This window comes from Pecten maximus, chromosome 19, assembly GCF_902652985.1.
Source record: "Pecten maximus chromosome 19, xPecMax1.1, whole genome shotgun sequence".
NCBI classification, from domain to species: Eukaryota; Metazoa; Mollusca; class Bivalvia; order Pectinida; family Pectinidae; genus Pecten; species Pecten maximus.
Window position 1 is genome coordinate 15,146,366 of NC_047033.1, and position 25,517 is coordinate 15,171,882.

The 25,517-nt window shown below is 34.7% G+C and overlaps 1 protein-coding gene across 1 annotated transcript in view; it reads left to right on the top strand.

Annotated features, from left to right (window-relative positions):
* Positions 1-25,517, top strand: part of LOC117317934 (prolow-density lipoprotein receptor-related protein 1-like) — a 228,137-nt gene that overhangs the window by 112,204 nt on the left and 90,416 nt on the right. The window contains exons 13-23 of the mRNA XM_033872903.1: positions 361-432; positions 1,003-1,137; positions 2,121-2,227; positions 2,416-2,551; positions 11,934-12,059; positions 12,881-13,021; positions 13,571-13,687; positions 15,559-15,681; positions 16,047-16,241; positions 23,433-23,637; positions 23,914-24,084. Of these exons, the coding sequence (XP_033728794.1) occupies positions 361-432; positions 1,003-1,137; positions 2,121-2,227; positions 2,416-2,551; positions 11,934-12,059; positions 12,881-13,021; positions 13,571-13,687; positions 15,559-15,681; positions 16,047-16,241; positions 23,433-23,637; positions 23,914-24,084 (1,528 nt within the window). The remainder of the gene's footprint in view (positions 1-360; positions 433-1,002; positions 1,138-2,120; positions 2,228-2,415; positions 2,552-11,933; positions 12,060-12,880; positions 13,022-13,570; positions 13,688-15,558; positions 15,682-16,046; positions 16,242-23,432; positions 23,638-23,913; positions 24,085-25,517) is intronic.

Below are 25,517 nucleotides of genomic sequence, written 5' to 3' on the forward strand. Positions count from 1 at the left end.
CAATTTTTGTGTCAGATGAATGATTGAAAATTAAGCATTTATCTTTAATTTTTTGTCTTTTATTCATTTGTTTAAGTGTTTAAATATAATAAATCAGGAGACATATAGTGTACTATAAACAGACTTTAGTTTGTTTCTTCGTTTATAAGGGACATAACTCGTTGAACCTCTATATAAAGGACACCTCTCTATAAAGGACACTTTTGTCTTGTCCCTTAGGTGTCCTTTATAGACAGGTTCGACTGTATTTGAGACAAAATTTGATTTTTGGTTATGATTTCTATTCTATACATCTGTTTAGTGGTGCTCTTGTTATTCTTTCATAGAATGTGATTACAATTTGATATGTTCATGTTACAGTGAATGGCAGTTGCCCCAGCGAGCCAGACTGCCAGGATATAGTTTGTAGCTGGCAAGTTGAATGTAATATCTGTAAGTATGGGAACATGTGCTTTGTTTTAGACTCAAATTTTCTGAAAAGGGTGTATAGCTGTGTTATAGATGTGTTGTTTAAAGAAAACCAAAATAATGTTGGAAAATTGCATCCTGCGTACCCACCAACCCTAAATTCATTTTTCAAAATTTTGATGTATTGCTAACTTCAGTAAAATTTTGTACTCAATTGTATTAAAGCCAGGACAGAAGCTTACGGGATATATTTCACAAACGATTACTGTAAACGTGGAATTTATGTGAGGGGGTAGTTTACGCTAATTACACGTAGTCTTTTTGATTGTGAAAATTTCCTCCTTGCATATTTTTTTTGTTATCAATTTGCATAATCTCGAGCTACAAACGAAGGTGAATCGATCGCAAAAATTACCCCCATGCGTATAGTTTACATAAAGAAAACCTGAAATTAACTCGCCATGAAAATAACCACATTTACAATAGCTGTAAATGAAGTTACAATAATCTAGTTGATATATCTTTTTTTAACAGAAGTCAAGTTAATTGAAGTTTTCATACCGATTCCTTAAATAAGACTTGTACTCATTACAGCCACACCCTGTATGAGCGGATACATTAGGTGCCCTAAGGGAATCTGTGTCCCTGCGTCCTGGTGGTGTGACGGAGACGGTGACTGTAGTCATTCACAGGACCCCAAAATGGACATGGCAGACGAAAAGTTCTGTGGTGAGTTTTAGACCCAAAATGGACATGGCAGACAAAAAGTTCTGTGGTGAGTTTTAGACCCGAAATGGACATGTCAGACGAAAAGTTCTGTGGTGAGTTTTAGACCCATAATGGACATGGCAGACGAACAGTTTTGAGGTGAGTTTTAGACCAAAAATGGACATGGCAGACGAAAAGTTCTGTGGTGAGTTTTAGACCAAAAATGGACATGGCAGACGAAAAGTTCTGTGGTGAGTTTTAGACCCGAAATGGACATGGCAGGCGAAAAGTTCTGTGGTGAGTTTTAGACCCAAAATGGACATGGAAAATGAAAAAATTCTGTTGAAACTGAAAAATGGACATGGCAGAGTAAAAATTTGGTGGTAAATTTTAGACACAAAATAGACATTTCTAACAAAAAATTCTGTGAGAAGTTTGAGACCCAAAATGGACATGACAGATGAAAAATTCTGTAGTAAGTTTTTGACCCAAAATAGATACGGCAGTCAAAACATCCTGTGGTAAATTTGAGACCACAAATGGACATGGCATCCGAAAAATTCTGTTTTAAGTCCTGGCTCTTTTATTACTTTTCACCAGATTTTCATACTAAGAACGTATTTTGTTAACAAGTTAGGGCATGGTGTCATGTACCAAAAATACTTCTTATATATATTTTGACCTTTGACCTACATCAAAGAAAAGCTTGATTGGGCTCATACAGTTTTTGTCGTTGGAACTGCTGGAATTCCTGGAGAATTAGTTTACTTAGGTGAGGTTGTGTGTTATGTAGCAAAACTAGGTAACTCTGACCTACATTTTGACCTTTACTTGCATCTAATGGGGACTGGAATTTGCTTAATTTTCTTGTTACTTTCGGCTTAGATGATGTATTTTCTATACATATATATATATTGTTTTTTCTTTCTATAAGACCAATATCAATATTTAACATCTCTCGTCCATTAGGTACATATTAATATACATAAACCCTTGTGTTTCAGGCCAGAGGACATGTTCTGTTGATGAATTTCGCTGTAAGGATGGAATATGTATGCCTCGAGAGTTCCAGTGTGACGGATATCCACAGTGTGAAGATCATTCAGATGAGGTATATATATGGAATGGAATGTAAATAGTTTGAGGGCCCTTCTTAATCCTGTTAAAAAAGTAGGTGTTAGAGATCTTGTTAATCTCAATGCTGTAACATCAATAATTGTCACCTATCATTTATCGTAAATTGTATTTATTAATAGGATGCCACTGAATAGGCGAGTTAAAATGAGTCGCTTGTTTTAGGTTGGGTGTCACGACCCCGTTGCTGCGACGTGTGACAATGATAAGTTCCGCTGTTCCAATGGTTCCTGCCTGCCAAAGCCATTACGTTGTAATAACGTGACGGATTGTCCGGATGGATCTGACGAGATGCACTGCGGTATGGGTGATATGCTCAACAGATATTAATTGTGTCATATCTCTGATAAACTGTGTCATATCTCTGATAAACTGTGCCTTATCTCTGATAAACTGTGTCATATCTCTGATAAACTGTGTCATATCTCTGACAAACTGTGTCATATCTCTGATAAACTGTGGCATATCTCTGATAAACTGTGTCATATCTCTGATAAACTGTGCCTTATCTCTGATAAACTGTGTCATATCTCTGATAAACTGTCATATCTCTGATAAACTGTGTCATATCTCTGATGTACTGTGCCTTATCTCTGATAAACTGTGTCATATCTCTGATAAACTGTGTCATATCTCTGATAAACTGTGTCATATCTCTGATAAACTGTGTCATATCTCTGATAAACTGTCATATCTCTGATAAACTGTGTCATATCTCTGATAAACTGTGTCATATCTCTGATAAACTGTGACATATCTCTGATAAACTGTGTCATATCTCTGATAAACTGTGTCATATCTCTGATAAACTGTGGCATATCTGATAAACTGTGTCATATCTCTGATAAACTGTGTCTTATCTCTGATAAATTGTGTCATATCTCTGATAAACTGTGTCTTATCTCTGATAAACTGTGACATATCTCTGATAAACTGTGTCATATCTCTGATAAACTGTGACATATCTGATAAACTGTGCCTTATCTCTGATAAACTGTGTCATATCTCTGATTAATTGTGTCATATCTCTGATAAACTGTGTCATATCTCTGATAAACTGTGACATATCTGATAAACTGTGCCTTATCTCTGATAAACTGTGTCATATCTCTGATAAACTGTGCCTTATCTCTGATAAACTGTGTCATATCTCTGATAAACTGTGTCATATCTCTGATAAACTGTGTCATATCTCTGATAAACTGTGTCATATCTCTGATAAACTGTGGCATATCTGATAAACTGTGTCATATCTCTGACAAACTGTGTCATATCTCTGATAAACTGTGTAATATCTCTGATAAACTGTGTCATATCTCTGATAAACTGTGTCATATCTCTGATAAACTGTGTCTTATCTCTGATAAACTGTGTCATATCTCTGATAAACTGTGTCATATCTCTGATAAACTGTGTCATATCTCTGATAAACTGTCATATGTCTGATAAACTGTCATATCTCTGATAAACTGTGCCTTATCTCTGATAAACTGTGTCATATCTCTGATAAACTGTGTCATATCTCTGATAAACTGTGTCATATCTCTGATAAACTGTGTCATATCTCTGATAAACTGTGTCATATCTCTGATAAACTGTCATATCTCTGATAAACTGTGTCATATCTCTGATAAACTGTGTCATATCTCTGATAAACTGTGTCACATCTCTGATAAACAGTGTCACATCTCTGATAAACAGTGTCACATCTCTGATAAACAGTGTCACATCTCTGATAAACTGTGTCATATCTCTGATAAACTGTGTCATATGTCTGATAAACTGTGTCATATGTCTGATAAACTGTGGCATATCTCTGATAAACTGTGTCATATCTCTGATAAACTGTGTCATATCTCTGATAAACTGTGTCATATCTCTGATAAACTGTCATATCTCTGATAAACTGTGTCATATCTCTGATAAACTGTGTCATATCTCTGATAAACTGTGTCATATCTCTGATAAACAGTGTCACATCTCTGATAAACAGTGTCATATCTCTGATAAACAGTGTCACATCTCTGATAAACTGTGTCATATCTCTGATAAACTGTGTCATATGTCTGATAAACTGTGTCATATGTCTGATAAACTGTGTCATATCTCTGATAAACTGTGGCATATCTCTGATAAACTGTGTCATATCTCTGATAAACTGTCATATCTCTGATAAACTGTGGCATATCTCTGATAAACTGTGGCATATCTCTGATAAACTGTGGCATATCTCTGATAAACTGTGTCATATCTCTGATAAACTGTGTCATATCTCTGACAAACTGTCATATCTCTGATAAACTGTGTCATATCTCTGATAAACTGTGTCATATCTCTGATAAACTGTCATATCTCTGATAAACTGTGTCATATCTCTGATAAACTGTGTCATATCTCTGATAAACTGTGTCATATCTCTGATAAACTGTCATATCTCTGATAAACTGTGTCATATCTCTGATAAACTGTGTCATATGTCTGATAAACTGTCATATGTCTGATAAACTGTGTCATATGTCTGATAAACTGTGTCATATCTCTGATAAACTGTGTCATATCTCTGATAAACTGTGTCATATCTCTGATAAACTGTGTCATATCTCTGATAAACTGTGTCATATCTCTGATAAACTGTGGCATATCTCTGATAAACTGTGTCATATCTCTGATAAACTGTCATATCTCTGATAAACTGTGTCATATCTCTGATAAACTGTGTCATATCTCTGATAAACTGTGTCATATCTCTGATAAACTGTCATATCTCTGATAAACTGTGTCATATCTCTGATAAACTGTGTCATATCTCTGATAAACAGTGTCACATCTCTGATAAACAGTGTCATATCTCTGATAAACAGTGTCACATCTCTGATAAACTGTGTCATATCTCTGATAAACTGTGTCATATCTCTGATAAACTGTGTCATATCTCTGATAAACTGTGTCATATCTCTGATAAACTGTCATATCTCTGATAAACTGTGTCATATCTCTGATAAACTGTGTCATATCTCTGATAAACAGTGTCACATCTCTGATAAACAGTGTCACATCTCTGATAAACAGTGTCACATCTCTGATAAACTGTGTCATATCTCTGATAAACTGTGTCATATGTCTGATAAACTGTGTCATATGTCTGATAAACTGTGTCATATCTCTGATAAACTGTGGCATATCTCTGATAAACTGTGTCATATCTCTGATAAACTGTCATATCTCTGATAAACTGTGGCATATCTCTGATAAACTGTGGCATATCTCTGATAAACTGTGTCATATCTCTGATAAACTGTCATATCTCTGATAAACTGTGTCATATCTCTGATAAACTGTGTCATATCTCTGATAAACTGTGTCATATCTCTGATAAACTGTCATATCTCTGATAAACTGTGTCATATCTCTGATAAACTGTGTCATATGTCTGATAAACTGTCATATGTCTGATAAACTGTGTCATATGTCTGATAAACTGTGTCATATCTCTGATAAACTGTGTCATATCTCTGATAAACTGTGTCATATCTCTGATAAACTGTGTCATATCTCTGATAAACTGTGTCATATCTCTGATAAACTGTGTCATATCTCTGACAAACAGTGTCATATCTCTGACAAACTGTGTCATATGTCTGATAAACTGCCATATCTCTGATAAACTGTGTCATATCTCTGATAAACTGTGTCATATCTCTGATAAACTGTGTCATATCTCTGATAAACTGTGTCATATCTGATAAACTGTGTCATATCTCTGATAAACTGTGTCATATCTCTGATAAACTGTCATATCTCTGATAAACTGTGTCATATCTCTGAAAAAACTGTGTCATATCTCTGATAAACTGTGTCATATCTCTGATAAACTGTCATATCTCTGATAAACTGTGTCATATCTCTGATAAACTGTCATATCTCTGATAAACTGTCATATCTCTGATAAACTGTCATATCTCTGATAAACTTTGTCATATCTCTGATAAACTGTGTCATATCTGATAAACTGTGTCATATCTCTGATAAACTGTGTCATATCTCTGATAAACTGTGTCATATCTCTGATAAACTGTATCATAACTCTGATAAACTGTCATATCTCTGAAAAAACTGTGTCATATCTCTGATAAACTGTGTCATATCTCTGATAAACTGTGTCATATCTCTGATAAACTGTCATATCTCTGATAAACTGTGTCATATCTCTGATAAACTGTATCATATCTCTGATAAACTGTGTCATATGTCTGATAAACTGTCATATGTCTGATAAACTGTGTCATATGTCTGATAAACTGTGTCATATCTCTGATAAACTGTGTCATATCTCTGATAAACTGTGTCATATCTCTGATAAACTGTGTCATATCTCTGATAAACTGTGTCATATCTCTGATAAACTGTGTCATATCTCTGACAAACAGTGTCATATCTCTGACAAACTGTGTCATATGTCTGATAAACTGTGTCATATCTCTGATAAACTGCCATATCTCTGATAAACTGTGTCATATCTCTGATAAACTGTGTCATATCTCTGATAAACTGTGTCATATCTCTGATAAACTGTGTCATATCTGATAAACTGTGTCATATCTCTGATAAACTGTGTCATATCTCTGATAAACTGTCATATCTCTGATAAACTGTGTCATATCTCTGAAAAAACTGTGTCATATCTCTGATAAACTGTGTCATATCTCTGATAAACTGTCATATCTCTGATAAACTGTCATATCTCTGATAAACTGTCATATCTCTGATAAACTTTGTCATATCTCTGATAAACTGTGTCATATCTCTGATAAACTGTGTCATATCTCTGATAAACTGTGGCATATCTCTGATAAACTGTGTCATATCTCTGATAAACTGTATCATAACTCTGATAAACTGTCATATCTCTGAAAAAACTGTGTCATATCTCTGATAAACTGTGTCATATCTCTGATAAACTGTGTCATATCTCTGATAAACTGTCATATCTCTGATAAACTGTGTCATATCTCTGATAAACTGTATCATATCTCTGATAAACTGTCATATCTCTGATAAACTGTGTCATATCTGATAAACTGTGTCATATCTCTGATAAACTGTCATATCTCTAATAAACTGTGTCATATCTCTGATAAACTGTGTCATATCTCTGATAAACTGTGTCATATCTCTGATAAACTGTGTCATATGTCTGATAAACTGTGTCATATCTCTGATAAACTGTGGCATATCTCTGATAAACTGTGTCATATCTCTGATAAACTGTGTCATATCTCTGATAAACTGTGTCATATCTCTGATAAACTGTCATATCTCTGAAAAAACTGTGTCATATCTCTGATAAACTGTCATATCTCTGATAAACTGTCATATCTCTGATAAACTGTGTCATATCTCTGATAAACTGTGTCATATCTCTGATAAACTGTGTCATATCTCTGATAAACTGTGTCATATCTCTGATAAACTGTCATATCTCTGATAAACTGTCATATCTCTGATAAACTGTCATATCTCTGATAAACTTTGTCATATCTCTGATAAACTGTGTCATATCTCTGATAAACTGTGTCATATCTCTGATAAACTGTGGCATATCTCTGATAAACTGTGTCATATCTCTGATAAACTGTATCATAACTCTGATAAACTGTCATATCTCTGAAAAAACTGTGTCATATCTCTGATAAACTGTGTCATATCTCTGATAAACTGTGTCATATCTCTGATAAACTGTCATATCTCTGATAAACTGTGTCATATCTCTGATAAACTGTATCATATCTCTGATAAACTGTCATATCTCTGATAAACTGTGTCATATCTGATAAACTGTGTCATATCTCTGATAAACTGTCATATCTCTAATAAACTGTGTCATATCTCTGATAAACTGTGTCGTATCTCTGATAAACTGTGTCATATCTCTGATAAACTGTGTCATATGTCTGATAAACTGTGTCATATCTCTGATAAACTGTGGCATATCTCTGATAAACTGTGTCATATCTCTGATAAACTGTGTCATATCTCTGATAAACTGTCATATCTCTGATAAACTGTGTCATATCTCTGATAAACTGTGTCATATCTCTGATAAACTGTCATATCTCTGATAAACTGTGTCATATCTCTGATAAACTGTGTCATATCTCTGATAAACTGTGTCATATCTCTGATAAACTGTGTCATATCTCTGATAAACTGTGTCATATCTCTGATAAACTGTGTCATATCTCTGATAAACTGTGTCATATCTCTGATAAACTGTGTCATATCTCTGATAAACTGTGTCATATCTCTGATAAACTGTGTCATATCTCTGATAAACTGTGTCATATCTCTGATAAACTGTGTCATATCTCTGATAAACTGTCATATCTCTGATAAACTGTGTCATATCTCTGATAAACTGTGTCATATCTCTGATAAACTGTGTCATATCTCTGATAAACTGTGTCATATCTCTGATAAACTGTGTCATATCTCTGATAAACTGTCATATCTCTGATAAACTGTCATATCTCTGATAAACTGTCATATCTCTGATAAACTGTGTCATATCTCTGATAAACTGTGTCATATCTCTGATAAACTGTGTCATATCTCTGATAAACTGTGGCATATCTCTGATAAACTGTGTCATATCTCTGATAAACTGTATCATAACTCTGATAAACTGTCATATCTCTGAAAAAACTGTGTCATATCTCTGATAAACTGTGTCATATCTCTGATAAACTGTGTCATATCTCTGATAAACTGTCATATCTCTGATAAACTGTGTCATATCTCTGATAAACTGTATCATATCTCTGATAAACTGTCATATCTCTGATAAACTGTGTCATATCTGATAAACTGTGTCATATCTCTGATAAACTGTCATATCTCTAATAAACTGTGTCATATCTCTGATAAACTGTGTCATATCTCTGATAAACTGTGTCATATCTCTGATAAACTGTGTCATATGTCTGATAAACTGTGTCATATCTCTGATAAACTGTGGCATATCTCTGATAAACTGTGTCATATCTCTGATAAACTGTGTCATATCTCTGATAAACTGTGTCATATCTCTGATAAACTGTCATATCTCTGAAAAAACTGTGTCATATCTCTGATAAACTGTCATATCTCTGATAAACTGTCATATCTCTGATAAACTGTGTCATATCTCTGATAAACTGTGTCATATCTCTAATAAACTGTGTCATATCTCTGATAAACTGTGTCATATCTCTGATAAACTGTCATATCTCTGATAAACTGTCATATCTCTGATAAACTGTCATATCTCTGATAAACTTTGTCATATCTCTGATAAACTGTGTCATATCTCTGATAAACTGTGTCATATCTCTGATAAACTGTGGCATATCTCTGATAAACTGTGTCATATCTCTGATAAACTGTATCATAACTCTGATAAACTGTCATATCTCTGAAAAAACTGTGTCATATCTCTGATAAACTGTGTCATATCTCTGATAAACTGTGTCATATCTCTGATAAACTGTCATATCTCTGATAAACTGTGTCATATCTCTGATAAACTGTATCATATCTCTGATAAACTGTCATATCTCTGATAAACTGTGTCATATCTGATAAACTGTGTCATATCTCTGATAAACTGTCATATCTCTAATAAACTGTGTCATATCTCTGATAAACTGTGTCATATCTCTGATAAACTGTGTCATATCTCTGATAAACTGTGTCATATGTCTGATAAACTGTGTCATATCTCTGATAAACTGTGGCATATCTCTGATAAACTGTGTCATATCTCTGATAAACTGTGTCATATCTCTGATAAACTGTCATATCTCTGAAAAAACTGTGTCATATCTCTGATAAACTGTCATATCTCTGATAAACTGTCATATCTCTGATAAACTGTGTCATATCTCTGATAAACTGTGTCATATCTCTAATAAACTGTGTCATATGTCTGATAAACTGTGTCATATCTCTGATAAACTGTGGCATATCTCTGATAAACTGTGTCATATCTCTGATAAACTGTGTCATATCTCTGATAAACTGTGTCATATCTCTGATAAACTGTCATATCTCTGATAAACTGTGTCATATCTCTGATAAACTGTCATATCTCTGATAAACTGTCATATCTCTGATAAACTGTGTCATATCTCTGATAAACTGTGTCATATCTCTAATAAACTGTGTCATATCTCTGATAAACTGTGTCATATCTCTGATAAACTGTCATATCTCTGATAAACTGTCATATCTCTGATAAACTGTCATATCTCTGATAAACTTTGTCATATCTCTGATAAACTGTGTCATATCTCTGATAAACTGTGTCATATCTCTGATAAACTGTGGCATATCTCTGATAAACTGTGTCATATCTCTGATAAACTGTATCATAACTCTGATAAACTGTCATATCTCTGAAAAAACTGTGTCATATCTCTGATAAACTGTGTCATATCTCTGATAAACTGTGTCATTATCTCTGATAAACTGTGTCATATCTCTGATAACTGTCATATCTCTGATAAACTGTGTCATATCTCTGATAAACTGTGTCATATGTCTGATAAACTGTCATATGTCTGATAAACTGTGTCATATGTCTGATAAACTGTGTCATATCTCTGATAAACTGTGTCATATCTCTGATAAACTGTCATATCTCTGATAAACTGTGTCATATCTCTGATAAACTGTGTCATATCTCTGATAAACAGTGTCATATCTCTGACAAACTGTGTCATATGTCTGATAAACTGTGTCATATCTCTGATAAACTGCCATATCTCTGATAAACTTTGTCATATCTCTGATAAACTGTGTCATATCTCAGATAAACTTTGTCATATCTCTGATAAACTGTGTCATATCTCAGATAAACTTTGTCATATCTCTGATAAACTGTCATATCTCTGATAAACTGTCATATCTCTGATAAACTGTGTCTGTCTCTGGCAGTAACTAGACTATACCTGTTAACAATTTAGCCCATCCACAGGCTCAAAGTAAATATGTTTACCAGGTGGCCTATTGTGGCTGCCAAGTCATAACATCTAATTGGAAAAGTTATTTGCCTGGCCGAGTTGTCTTGAATTAAAAAACCAATCAGTATAAAATCTCTCTGTAACTTTTATGATATTGACTGTCATTTTAGTATTGACTGCAACCATTGAAAGATTAACCGCATTGCAAATTTACACAATCATTTTTTAGTGGCCTCGCAGGTAAATAACTGGTCACCATTGGTGAATTTAAGGCATCATAGCCAGTAAAATAGGCGCCACTTTGAGCCCTGATCCATGTCTACAGTTGTTTAGTAAAGAAACAGACCTCTTACTTTGAGTCAGAATTCACATGTTAGATGCCTGTTCTTATTAAGGGATAAATTCTATACGTATATTTTCATTCTCCCTTTATAAATGGATATGTCCAAATAATTTTTCACCAACATCATTGTCTGTAAAGGAGTGTTGTGGTGTAAAATGTTAGCATGAAATGTATGTTTCAAAAATGTTGGTCTCAAAATAGATTTTTTACTGAAAATGTCAAGTTGATGGTATTTAAATTCATATTTCCCTGAAAAACAGTGTTCTGAAACATCACGCTCCATGATAAAATTAGAACTTAAGGTTACCTTATTAAACATGACCTTGACCTTATATTTACAGAGGCATGTGGACCCAGTCAGTTTAGATGTCTGAATGGTCAGTGTATTCCTGGGACAGGCCGCTGTGACAGCAAGATTGACTGTCTCGACAAGTCGGACGAGACTTTGGATTGTTCTATCAGTGAAAGTATGTTCTATTTACTAAATGTATAAACATATATATCACATAGCTGGCGTGTTCTAGAATGTAATACTCACAATTAAGTATATAAACATATTTATCACATAGCTGTCCTGTTCTAGAATGTAATACACACAATTAAGTATATAAACATATTTATCAGGTAGCTAACCTTTTCTACCATGTAAAATATTTTAGACCTCGCAGTGAATTTGTCCTGTCACATGATTGTGTCTGCGGAGAAATTCATAACATCCAAGTCCGAATTCGCTTGTCTTATATAGAAATGACTTTTGAAAGTTTTTACTTATATATTCTCATAAATACAAGTTATGTGATCAACAGAATCTTACACCTCAAATGGGGTCAGCAAATGTGACAAGAGACTTGACACTCAGTGGTGGAAGTCCTTTTTAGTCCCTATCGGTGAAACCAGGCGAGCTAAGGTTTTCTCTCCATCTGTCTTGTACGTGGATATGAACGTAACACCAATGTCTCTCACCACTCTACTGGCTTCATTCCTTGAGGTTTTAATCATTCATACAATAGAAAAGAACCTTGTTTGGCAAGGTAAAGTTTCAAGGTTTTTGGGTCAAGGTCAAGGTCACTGTCACTACTTTTAGCAGTAGGGGACATGTGCTGCTTTAGCAATACCCAGTATGTTCGTTATGCTTCCATCTTTGTTAAATATCAGAAATTTCTGGAAATTTCAAACAGTTTAGGATAAGGATATTAAGGCAAAGCTAACGGTAATAAGCAGAAATATGCTGAAATATAATGATTTAATCAGGTGACCCTTAAGGCATTGTTATCTCGTTATGTTACAGATGCCACGTACCAACAATGTAAACACTCCGTGCAGCAGTTCGATTGTGGCGTTACCAGTGGAGAGAAGCGCTGTATACCGTCTAGCTGGAGATGTGATAACGAGTACGATTGTGAGGACAAATCAGATGAGAAAAACTGCAGTAAGTACAATAGATTATTTATTCCTCAGGGTTTGCACGGGCCTTGAGAAAGTCTTGAATTTCACTTTGGGCCTTGAAAAGTCTTGAATTTCACTTTGGGCCTTGAAAAGTCTTGAATTTCGCCTTGGGCCTTGAAAAGCCTTGAAAATTGGTTTACAGCCTTGAAAAAGCCTTGAATATTAAGGTTTCATTAGTATAAGTGAAACCCTGGCCACTGATCATTTGGATTCAACTTTGTCCATGTCGCCTCTCCTACAGACTTTAATAATAACCATGTCAAAGTTGTATTTTTATCAAGTGGATAGTTATAAATTTCCTTTTTGTTCTCTTGTCTCCTCTCAAGATGACTTAGATGACGGGTAAAATGGGCCTTGAATATTTAATTAAGACATTGAAAAAGCCTTGAAAAGGCCTTGAATTTGGTTTGACAAAATCTGTATGAACCCTGTTCCTCATGGAGGTGATGTGTTACTGTATATACAGTCTAAACTTTGTTTTTCACTACACTATTGTCCAAACAGTCCTTTATTTTACCTTTGTGTGTTGTAGCAGAGACATGTGATGCCCCGCGGTTCATGTGCACGAACAACGAGACCTGTCTGGCTTTTGAGAAGATCTGTAATGGTATACATGACTGTGCTGACCAATCGGACGAGGAAAACTGTGGTATGTATAGTTCCAGGGGTCAGGTTTATAAAATCTTTTCAATAAGGTCAGATAAACCTGAAAACAATTTATAGGAGAAATTCGTCAATCTGAATTTTTTTTTAAAAAGGCATTCGATTTAAATTTTTTTTTTTTCAACAAATTTTCACATATTGTAAAAACACCTGAAGATTGTTTTTGCTATTAATAGCTAACTAATAAGAGAGTATGGATATCTATGGACTTGTGTAATATTTACATCACTTGAATTAATTTGAGGGAAAACACTGAAATGTTATTACAGTACACTGCAATGAAATAGAAGTTGTTAAGGAATAAAGTAACCATGGTAACTATACCACTAGACAGTAACCATGGTAACTATACCACTAAACAGTAACCACCAAGGCAAGTGAAATATTATACAGTAACCATGGTAACTAGCACTATACAATATAACCATGGTAGCTATAATGGTCAACAATATCAATGGCCACTATAACACTACACAGTAACCATGGCCACTATACCACTAGACAGTAACCATGGTAACTATACAACTAAACAGTAACCATGGTAACTATACCACTAAACAGTAACCACCAAGGCAAGTGAAATATTATACAGTAACCATGGTAACTAGCACTATACAATATAACCATGGTAGCTATAATGGTCAACAATATCAATGGCCACTATAACACTACACAGTAACCATGGCCACTATAACACTACACAGTAACCATGGCCACTATAACACTACACAGTTACCATGGCCACTATAACACTACACAGTAACCATGGCCACGATAACACTACACAGTAACCATGGCCACTATAACACTACACAGTAACCATGGTCACTATAACATGGTACAGTAACCATGGTAACTATACCTCTACACAGTAACCATGGCAACTATAACACTACACAGTAGCCATGGCCACTATAACACTACACAGTAACCATGGCCACTATAACACTACACAGTAACCATGGCCACTATAACACTACCCAGTAACCATGGCCACTATAACACTATACAGTAACCATGGCCACTATAGCACTACCCAGTAACCATGGCCACTATAACACTACCCAGTAACCATGGCCACAATAACACTATACAGTAACCATGGCCACTATAACACTATACAGTAGCCATGGCCACTATAACACTACCCTGTAACCATGGCCACTATAACACTACCCAGTAACCATGGCCACTATAACACTACACAGTAACCATGGCCACTATAACACTATACAGTATCCATGTTGACTATAACACTACACAATAACCATGGCCACAATAACACTACACAGTAACCATGGCCACTATAACACTACACAGTAACCATGGCCACTATAACACTACCCTGTAACCATGGCCACTATAACATTATTATGTAACCATGGTAACTATAACTCTACACAGTAACCATGGCCACTATAACATTATTATGTAACCATGGTAACTATAACACTACACAGTAACCATGGCCACTATAACATTATTATGTAACCATGGTAACTATAACTCTACACAGTAACCATGGCCACTATAACACTACCCAGTAACCATGGCCACTATAACACTACACAGTAACCATGGCCACTATAACATTATTATGTAACCATGGTAACTATAACTCTACCCAGTAACCATGGCCACTATAACACTACACAGTAACCATGGCCACTATAACATTATTATGTAACCATGGTAACAATAACTCTACACAGTAACCATGGCCACTATAACACTACCCAGTAACTATGGCCACTATAACACTACCCAGTAACCATGGTAACTATAACTCTACACAGTAACCATGATGAGTAAAATATCAGGAGTTGTATTATAAGTAAGATATGTTTTAATTTACAGAAAGCTGTGATGTGTGGGGTGTCTGTAGCCAGGTGTGTAAACCTCTCTCTCTATCCAAACACAGCTGTTCATGTCTTCCTGGTTACCAGCTCAAGTCAGATGGTTATTCATGTAAACCCAAAGGTAAGTCAGTTAATTCTTTTACATGATACTGTGTGACCTTCTAGAGGATATTTTATGACCTTGCCTTTGATGTTATTGTGAAAATGACCTAATGATCTTGTTACGATTTCCTCCTAGGGAGGTGGATGGATAGGGTTTATGTCACCTAGTTTACATGTAAAACACATTTTGACTTCTCAAATTTCCAAGTCATTTATAGCGTTTAACTTCTTTACGACCTAAGCCCTTTTGTATGACATTAGAGATGACTTGTGCATAACCTATGACCTTAGGCATTGTGTATGATATTGTGTATGACCTATGACCTTGTCAAACACCTATAACCTTGTGTGACCTTGATGATGACCTTGTTTGTTATATTGTAGGTCGAGAGCCTGTGTATATCATCTTCTCCAACCAGTACCAGATGCGACAGGTTGAACTGACAAACTACACGTACGCCTCCCTTGTGTCTGGCCTCAAGAACACCATTGCCCTGGACTTCTATTATGAGGGAAACTACATTTTCTGGACTGACGTTGTTGATGACAAAATTTTCCGAGGAACCATGTTGGGAAACAGTACGTTTGGTACGATCACAATGCTAAAATCAACCACTTAGTCACCTTGATATTTGGCCTTTAGATTCGCGAATCAGCATATTTAGGACTATAAATCAAAGTATTCAGTAGAAGAATTGATCTTCAGAATTGCATGAAATGCTTTCATAGAAGTATAATTTTTTTAATTTTTATTGGAATGAAATTTTTTCTTTGTAATCTGTGATGTATAGGAAGATTTGGTTGAGTTGATTGATTTCACATGATTTAGTAGTGGTCATCTTTGTCATCGAGTTATAAATCATTTTTGTTCACTGAACAATCAAATAAATAATTCTGTAAAAGGTCATGTGCAGTTTTCAGCCAATCAAACTCTTTGTTTTAGATCTTTATATTTAGTCTATGCTGATAAAACCTCTCTTTTAGATTAAAATAAAAAGCATGTGTATTAGATAGCAAATGAAAATCACTGTAACAAGTTTTAATCGAAGTGCAGGTAATGGCCAATTATTGCCATTGGTCAAAATAAATTGGTAGATGTGATGTACAACATAGTTGATAGCCAATGAAAATCATTGTACTGTTAAAACCTAGCCAATCAGCAGCATAGTACTGTAAAACTTAGGCACAGAATGTGCCTGCTATGCAAAACCCAATAAGGACTATCTAGAATTAGCCTTGAAGCTCAAAATCTTAATTCATTAAAAGGAACTATGATGCATTTTAATATTATACTGTTCTTAACATATTAGATTGTTAGTTTTTAAAGCAGTTTTGGGTAAACTATTTTTAGCCCAAAGGGCTGGTGAGCTTATGCCATGTCGCAGAGTCTGGCCTCTGTCCAACGTCCGTCAACATTTCCATTAAATCCCTACTAGTCCTGAATGCCTGGATGGATTTTGATGAAATTTGGTCTGGAGCATTATTGAGCAAAGCAGATTAAACGTATAAATGGAGGTTGTGGCTCCCCTGGGGCCGTAGTAGTGGGGCCCAGTAGGAGAAATTGAGGTTAATCCTTTAAATCACTACTTGTCCTGAAGGCCTGAATGGATTTTGATGAAATTTGGTCTGGAGCATTATTAGGCAAAGGAAATCAAATGTTGTATAAATGGAGGGTGTTGCTCCCCTGGGGCCAGAATTGTGGGGCACAATTTGGGGAAATGGAGGTAAATCCTTTTAATTGCTACTAGTCCTGAATGAATTTTGATAAAACTTGGATTTGGAGCATAATTATGCAAAGGAGATCAAAGGTTGTATAAATAGAGGGGTGGGGCCTAATAGGCGAAATGGAGGTTAATCCTTTAAATCGTTACTAGTTCTGAATGCCTGAATGGTTTTGATGAAATTCGGTCTGGAGCATTATTGGGCAAAGGAGATCTAATGTTGTATCAATTGAGGGTGTGGGTCACCTGGGGCCGGAGGGGCAGGTCCAAATAAGGGAAATTGAGGTAAATCCTTTTAATCCTTACTTGTCCTAAATGCCTGAATGGATTTAGATGAAATTCAATCTGGAGCATTATTGGGAATTGAGATCAAACTTTGTTTAAATGAAGGATTTTTTTACTTGGGAGCTGTAGAAAAGCAATAGGGGAAATACAAAACTTTTAAAATCCTTCTTTTTCAAGAATGACAGGATTTGGTCCACTTGTAGTTTGAACCATTGTTGGATAGGCAGTTCAAAAGTAGGAAAGTATTTTAAATATAACTTAAATTAGACTATTTTGCCATAATTACTTAAATATCCTTGTGAGCGATGCTGGCACTCTGGGCCTCTTGTTAAACGATCAAAGACAAAAATCATACATAGAAACATTTAAATTTTAGCGTTTAAACATTTAGCATTTGCATAAAGACAGAGGAAACTTTTGACAGAAAACCCCCGAATCTCAAACAGGTTGATTACTAAGTGGTGGAAAATTTAGTATTATGATCTGTAACCAGAAATTGATGTATTCACATATATTTCAGAATATATAATTAGAAATATTGACATCATCATTTTTAAACGTTAAATATCATTAACAACTGATCATATTACATATCAATGCTGATACCATTCATATCATTCGTAATGTTTCATACAGAATTGATATTGATCCTATGTAAATCATTCATTAATATGATATTACAAATATTTAACATATCATCCATCATTCATTGAGAATTGTACAACTGGTCTTTATGGAGAGATCTCAGAAGGAACTGGACTTTAACCCTCTATATGTACATATGTATATAGTACACCACAGTATTATGTGCTAGATGAATTTCCATTACACGCAGCTTGGGTTGATGCTTATTCGCACAAACATCATTATCATATGTTCGCCCATAGCATAAGAGAAATCCTAAATTTGTACATTACGACACATGTCGGTAAGGTTAAATCATATATCGTATCATTATAGAGATACAAATATATTACAAACTAATTCAATATTAATTATGCTCTCAAGAAGCTCTTGCAAAATGATTTTCAGAATGTTACACATTTTATTCTGTAACACGTTTCTGCAGTATTTTAATATTATATTACATCTCTAAAATCCTACAAATGTCTAATTTCCTAGAAAATTTTAAAAGTACCGCCAATTACAACAGCGTGGCCTTGGTAACTGACTCATACCTGTTTATAGAGGGCACCTGGTCACTCTGATATTTACAATTTAATATATAGAATTCAATTTGTGATATTATTTATGTCATTTTTAGTGTCAGAAAAAGATAATTTGATAATTGACATAATGTAGGAAAAGTTTATTTTTGTAAAAAAATGTACATAAACATGAGGTGATGAAGTCGTTAAAACCTTAATTAAATTCTGCGTAATATGATACACATGCTTCACGCACTAAAGCCAGAAACATTTCCATAACACCAGTGCTTAATCCGGAAAAATGACGACACAATTAACCTCTATCAGCAAGAAGTTTTGGTATCAAAGAAGCGATGAGAATTTCTGTATTGAAAATATCAGATAAATGAAAATGTATTTTAGTTGTTATCTAATGAAGGTGGTATGTATATATATATATATTTAGTCACTAAAATGTTACACACAAATTAAAGTATCGGTGAATTACAACTTTATGTTAGCGTATTAATTTATGTAGAGGAGATCTATCAGCTTCTTTGTTGGAAACTAACCTATGTATACTTACAAAAAATAGGGAGAATAGTTCCAACTAAATGTACATAATATTAAACCTGTTAATAGCATGTAATACAGATACACATGTTTGATATCAAGAGGAATTACCAAATGTTATTATAAATGACTTTGGAAAAGAAAAATAATTCAATTAGCATATGAGAATATAAAGAATTAGTTTTAAGTAATAAATGTTTTTCTTTTTTTTCTTTAATGTTAATGGAGAAAAATTGATTTTTGATAATTAAAAGAATTTTGAAACTGATAAGAAAAGGTAAGTGTTATGATGATTGAGCCATTTTGAGAACTGAATGTAAATTCTTTATGAAGCCACGTCAGTTCCGGAAGATGAGGATGTGGTTCCCATGACGACGGGAGACAGTAAGGCTATCACTGTTTAAGCTTGCCATTTTTAAGCATGACACCCATCACTTCCAACCAGAACCCCCGCTTTAAAGCCTGACAAGGATTCCCCATGCAATTACATTTTACAGAATGCACCATTTTGGTTGTTCTCCTTTGACGCCAAAAATATGTTTATCACCTTGCAAAATGATGTTGTTTAGTTCGATGTTGACTAACAACTAGTTCCTAGCTGTCACCATGGCGATCAGATTAATACAAGGCTATACAGATATGTTGTGTTTACTAACAGCAAGATCTGTTGCCATAGTAACTGCTGACCTATTTAGAATATGTCAATTTTGTTTTTGTCTCTGACTAAATAAAGACTTAGTATAAATTAGTATAAATTTCCATATATTAACCTAACATGCTGGCCTGTATGTGTTTTTGGGCGATAAATTATCTGCTTCTATGGGAAAGAGAAGTAATTAAACTGGGTTTCTTTCTCCTGAGAGTAAAGGAATAAGAGCAGATTTTACTTTAAACCTATTATCTCACTGCTCCATTCTCTTAAGATAAACCTATTAGTTATCTTCACAGCCACTTTCTTGTTAGAATATAGGGATGAAAATATCTTTGGCCTTTACTTGGGAGATAAATTTTGGGCCTTTTCCTGAAAGATTACAACTTGAGATTCAATCAATCCATGTGTCTTGATTAAAGAATGGCATGTGTTATTGGAATATGAATGTAGATATTATGATAATCTAATTAAAAAATATAATCTTCAGAGTTATATTGCTTATATTACTTTCATTAGAAATATTTCTCCAAATTATTGAATTATGTCTACCTGTTTACATCTGTCAACTTCTCCTGTGTATTACTCTGCCTGAGAACATGACTGTTCAGAACGGCTTTACTTAGTCCAAGAATGTCTGGGTTTCTGAATGGATCAGAAGTACCAAACCTATGTATGTTTGGTTTCCTGAAACTTATCTAATATACCAAAGTAAGACAAAGTTTCTTTATATACAGTTTCTAAGCTCTCTGTATGCTTGTGTTTTCCCCTCATCTGTCAGAATCTTGTAACCTTCAGCAATATGGCATTGTGGAACAGGTGACCTTCAGCCTTTGCTTAGTAACCTTTCAAATTTGTCTTTTTGCTGATTTTCATTTTTCCTTTTTTTCAGGAATTATTGATTTTTCATTAAACCCACATCACTCAATATTGTTTAGTTAATTTTTTCCTGTCTTCCTTTGTAGATTGGTAGATTGTTCAACGCATTTTTTATGCAAATTATTTAAGATTCAGGCTATTAAGTGTTTTTCTGAGATTAGCACTGACCACTTATGACATGCAATCTGATTAGATAATTTCATTTGCAGCAGTGAATGCATCACCCATTTTGATTGGTCAGGATGGAGATGCAGCAGTGTTAACATGTTATACCAACAATAATTTGAAATTTTTTTAAAAAACTTGTATATATGTCATGTCTGGTCTATATTTAGAATAATCATGTGATACATGTCTAGTCTATATTTAGTCATGTCGGGTCTGTATTAAGACTGTCATGTGATACATGTCTGGTCTATATTTAGACTGTCATGTGATACATGTCTGGTCTAAATTTAGACTGTCATGTGATACATGTCTGGTCTATATTTAGACTGTCATGTGACATCACTTTATTACATGTTAGCATGGTGAAGTCCACAGTATTCAGCCTCCTATTTTAAGTTGCAATTTTTCATTAAATTATTTTCCTGAAATATTAAATCACTGAATAACAACATTGAAATTTATCTGTCAGAAACTTCCCATCTGCTACTGCTAAACACTAAAAAGTGATAATGATCATATTACCGTGGGTACGTTACTTTGTGAATCTTTGTTTTAAAACTTTTTAACAAGAGAAATCTTTAGTATTATCCTCATGTATAACTCCTACATTATGATAAATCCTAACCCATACTCCTTAGATGTAATTTGTCTTAATCAATACAACTTTTTTGACATGCAGCATGTTGTATGGGGAGTTTCATCTCCGAGACTGACTAGACAAATGACAATGTTATAAGATTTTCACAATAAAATTTCTGAATGTGTGTTGACATATCATCGAGTAATGATTACAAAACAGAAGTGACCAGTGCATACACTGGGTGTGTAACAGCATGTCAAACTGATACTGATAGATTCATGGTGGGTAGATTATAACGAGTTTGGGATATTGTATGTAGTTATGGAGGTAAGATAGATGTCCCAATGTATACTAAAATGAAAATTAAAAAAAAAAAAATGGATTCCTAACCATGTCAGGAAAAACCTTTTTCTTAAGAGACTGAACTTCTGACAAGACATTTTTTTTTTTTTCCAAATGAAAATGAAAGAATTTTTGGAGATATAATCAGCATCAACATATATTTTGGATGTTCTCAGTCTGTGAGATACACCAGCGACCAGATCTAGATCACCATGAATCTACCACTGTAGGAACAGTCATCGTTGACTAATCTTGTTTACTCGTTGCTAAAGTGTTAATGCATTTTGTTCATCACATGGAAACACATGAACTGTTCAGTAAGTTTTTCTACTCCAATGGATTCAGGTTTCTCACCTCTTTAGTCATTTTAACACATTTAAGGTAAATTTTTCAGATGTTATTGAGATGTAATAATGGAAAAGAAATAAGAAAATGTTATCAAAGATAAATCCAAGGTCTTGATTTGAAATTATAGTAAGTTAGTTGAAATTATTATCTGTTTCTTTTCTTCATATTGTCATATTGTGACTTAGTTAACAAATAATGTTTTATGAGGGGAGATTCTCTTGTCATTGTTGATATTGTGTTTCCATGGTGATGTACTCCAGATGATACAGTTACAGGGTGGTTGGTGAGAATTTCCCTTGTTACCATGGTTACCAGTACCTTGTGTTGTAATTTTTATCCTAGATTTTAGCATTTTGGGAAGGGAGCCATATTTAGTTTTACAAATATTTGTTTTTTCTTTGAAGACTGAAATAGTTATGATTTTGAAAATTCCGTTAATCTGTCTTAATTCATTTTACATTGAAAATTGGCTAAAATTGCAAAAGATATAATGCATGTCAGTTAATTAAAGTAAAAATTTGAAAGTAATGAAATATGCAAAGTGAAAAATTTGAAACCATAGAAAATATTTAGTCATGTGTTCTTTTTCTGAGAATAGGCTCACAAAATTTGGTTTTAATTGGTATAAATTTATTTTCAGTAATTATGGGGAGGTTGTTTAAGCAATATGAACATCCTAACATACGTGATAGTAGCATTATAGAGCTTCGCATGTTGTACTAAAACATAGATGTATTTAAATTCAGTCATTGTTGAAAAATATGAAGGTTATCTATCTTATCCTGATATTAGCATTATAAGGCTGTATTAAAGGGCAGACAACTCTTATCCTGCCTCTAAGGTTAGATTTTATCCACATTTCTTGAATTAGTGAGGTAGAACATTGTGTATTTAAGTTGGATTTCAGCTAATGACAGGTTGGTTGTTCAAAGTGTGTTTACTGTGTAAATTAGAAAAGGTTCATCAATTCATTTGTCTACATCATTGTTTGTATGTTCATTCTCTCATCCATCTTCATGTTGAGCATATCCATTTTAAAGAGAACAATTTCTCTGTTTTAACTAAGAGTGTACAAAAAGTGATTTGTTTGCTGTGTAGGTTTTACCAATATTGAGCCAATCATCGATGTTGGCCTGGCAACCACAGAAGGCCTTGCTATCGACTGGATCGGGAAGAATATCTACTGGGTGGAGAGTAACCTGGATCAGATAGAAGTGGCCAAACTGGACGGTAGTTACCGCACAACGTTCATAGCAGGGGGAATGGTCAGCCCTCGGGCCATAGCTCTGGACCCCAGGAAAGGGTTAGTAGTTATGACCTGTGAAGTCTTTATAGACAGTACCTAAAGAATGAGCTATCTCTAGTGTGAAGAGGTAGAACTAACATTTCCTGATCAAGAAACATCAAACATATACACGTATGTCAATCAAAATTATCTAAAGCAAAACAGGAAAATCTTGATATCTGCATTCAGACACAATTATCTGATTGTGATTCTATAGATAGCCATGAAGCCAGTATTTTTCTTTCCGGTTATGGAAGCTTAAGACTCCCAGTAACATTATATTTGTACCTTTAGCTCCCTGTTTTGGACTGACTGGGATTCCGACAACCCAAGGATAGAGACATGTTCCATGAGTGGACAAGGCCGCCAGATTATCTTCAAAATGCAGGGAATTATGGGAGCTGGCTGGCCCAATGGGCTGACCATAGACTACGATTTTTATAGGTTATATTGGATAGATGCCAGGTAAGTAATAAGGTCAATCAGGGTTATAGGGGTCATGGATGTTGGTTAAATAATGAGGTCAGGGGTTAAAGAATTGCAAGAAGTAAGGTCAGAGGTTAGGGACATAGGGTTTTATCTCTGGTAAAATACAGGTACATATATCAGGGTCATAAGTGTGTGGTACAGTGAAGTGTGTTTGATCAAGGTCACAGGTAGTAGTACACGTTAGGTACATCATAGAATGTCAAAGGTCAGAGGTCATAATTTATCATATTATGTAGAAAGTGAGGTCAAAGGTTAGAGGTCATAGATGTTGAATAAAGTGTATAGAGTTCAGGTGTTAAATGTCAAGGATATTTAGTAAATAGTGAGATCAAGGGTTGGTGATCACAGATGTCAAAAATAGATATATATTGATCTCATAGGTTGGGAGTCACATATATATATATATATATATATATAATTAGATATAATTGCTAGTAGTGGGGTCAGGGGTCATACAAATATATTGTATGTGGTTAGTTGTGAGGTCACGGGTCACACACATATATTGTATGTGGTTATAGTAGTGAGGTCAGGGGTCACACATATATGTTGTATGTGGTTAGTAGTGGGGACAGGGGTCACACATATATATTGTATGTGGCTAGTAGTGAGGTCAGGGGTCACACATATATGTTGTATGTGGTTAGTAGTGAGGTCAGGGGCCACATATATATTGTATGTGGCTAGTAGTGGGGTCAGGGATCACACATATATATTGTATGTGGTTAGTAGTGAGGTCAGGGGTCACACATATATTATTGTATGTGGTTAGTAGTGAGGTCAGGGGTCACATATATATTGTATGTGGTTAGTAGTGAGGTCAGGGGTCACACATATATATTGTATGTGGTTAGTAGTGAGGTCAGGGGTCACACATATATATTGTATGTGGTTAGTAGTGAGGTCAGGGGTCACGCATATATATTGTATGTGGTTAGTAGTGGGGACAGGGGTCACACATATATATTGTATGTGGCTAGTAGTGAGGTCAGGGGTCACACATATATATTGTATATGGTTAGTAGTGAGGTCGGGGGTCACACATATATCAGGGGTCACACATATTTGTTGTATGTGCTTAGTAGTGAGGTCAGGGGCCACACATATATATTGTATATGGTTAGTAGTGAGGTCAGGGGTCACACATATATGTTGTATGTGGTTAGTAGTGAGGTCAGGGGTCACACATATATATTGTATGCGGTAACTAGTGAGGTCAGGGGTCACACATTATATTGTATGTGGTTAGTAGTGATGTCAGAGGTCACAAATATATATTTTATGTGGTTACTAGTGAGGTCAGAGGTCACACATATATTGTATATGATTAGTAGTGAGGTCAGGGGTCACACATATATGTTGTATGTGATTAGTGTAGTGAGGTCAGGGGTCACACATATATATATTGT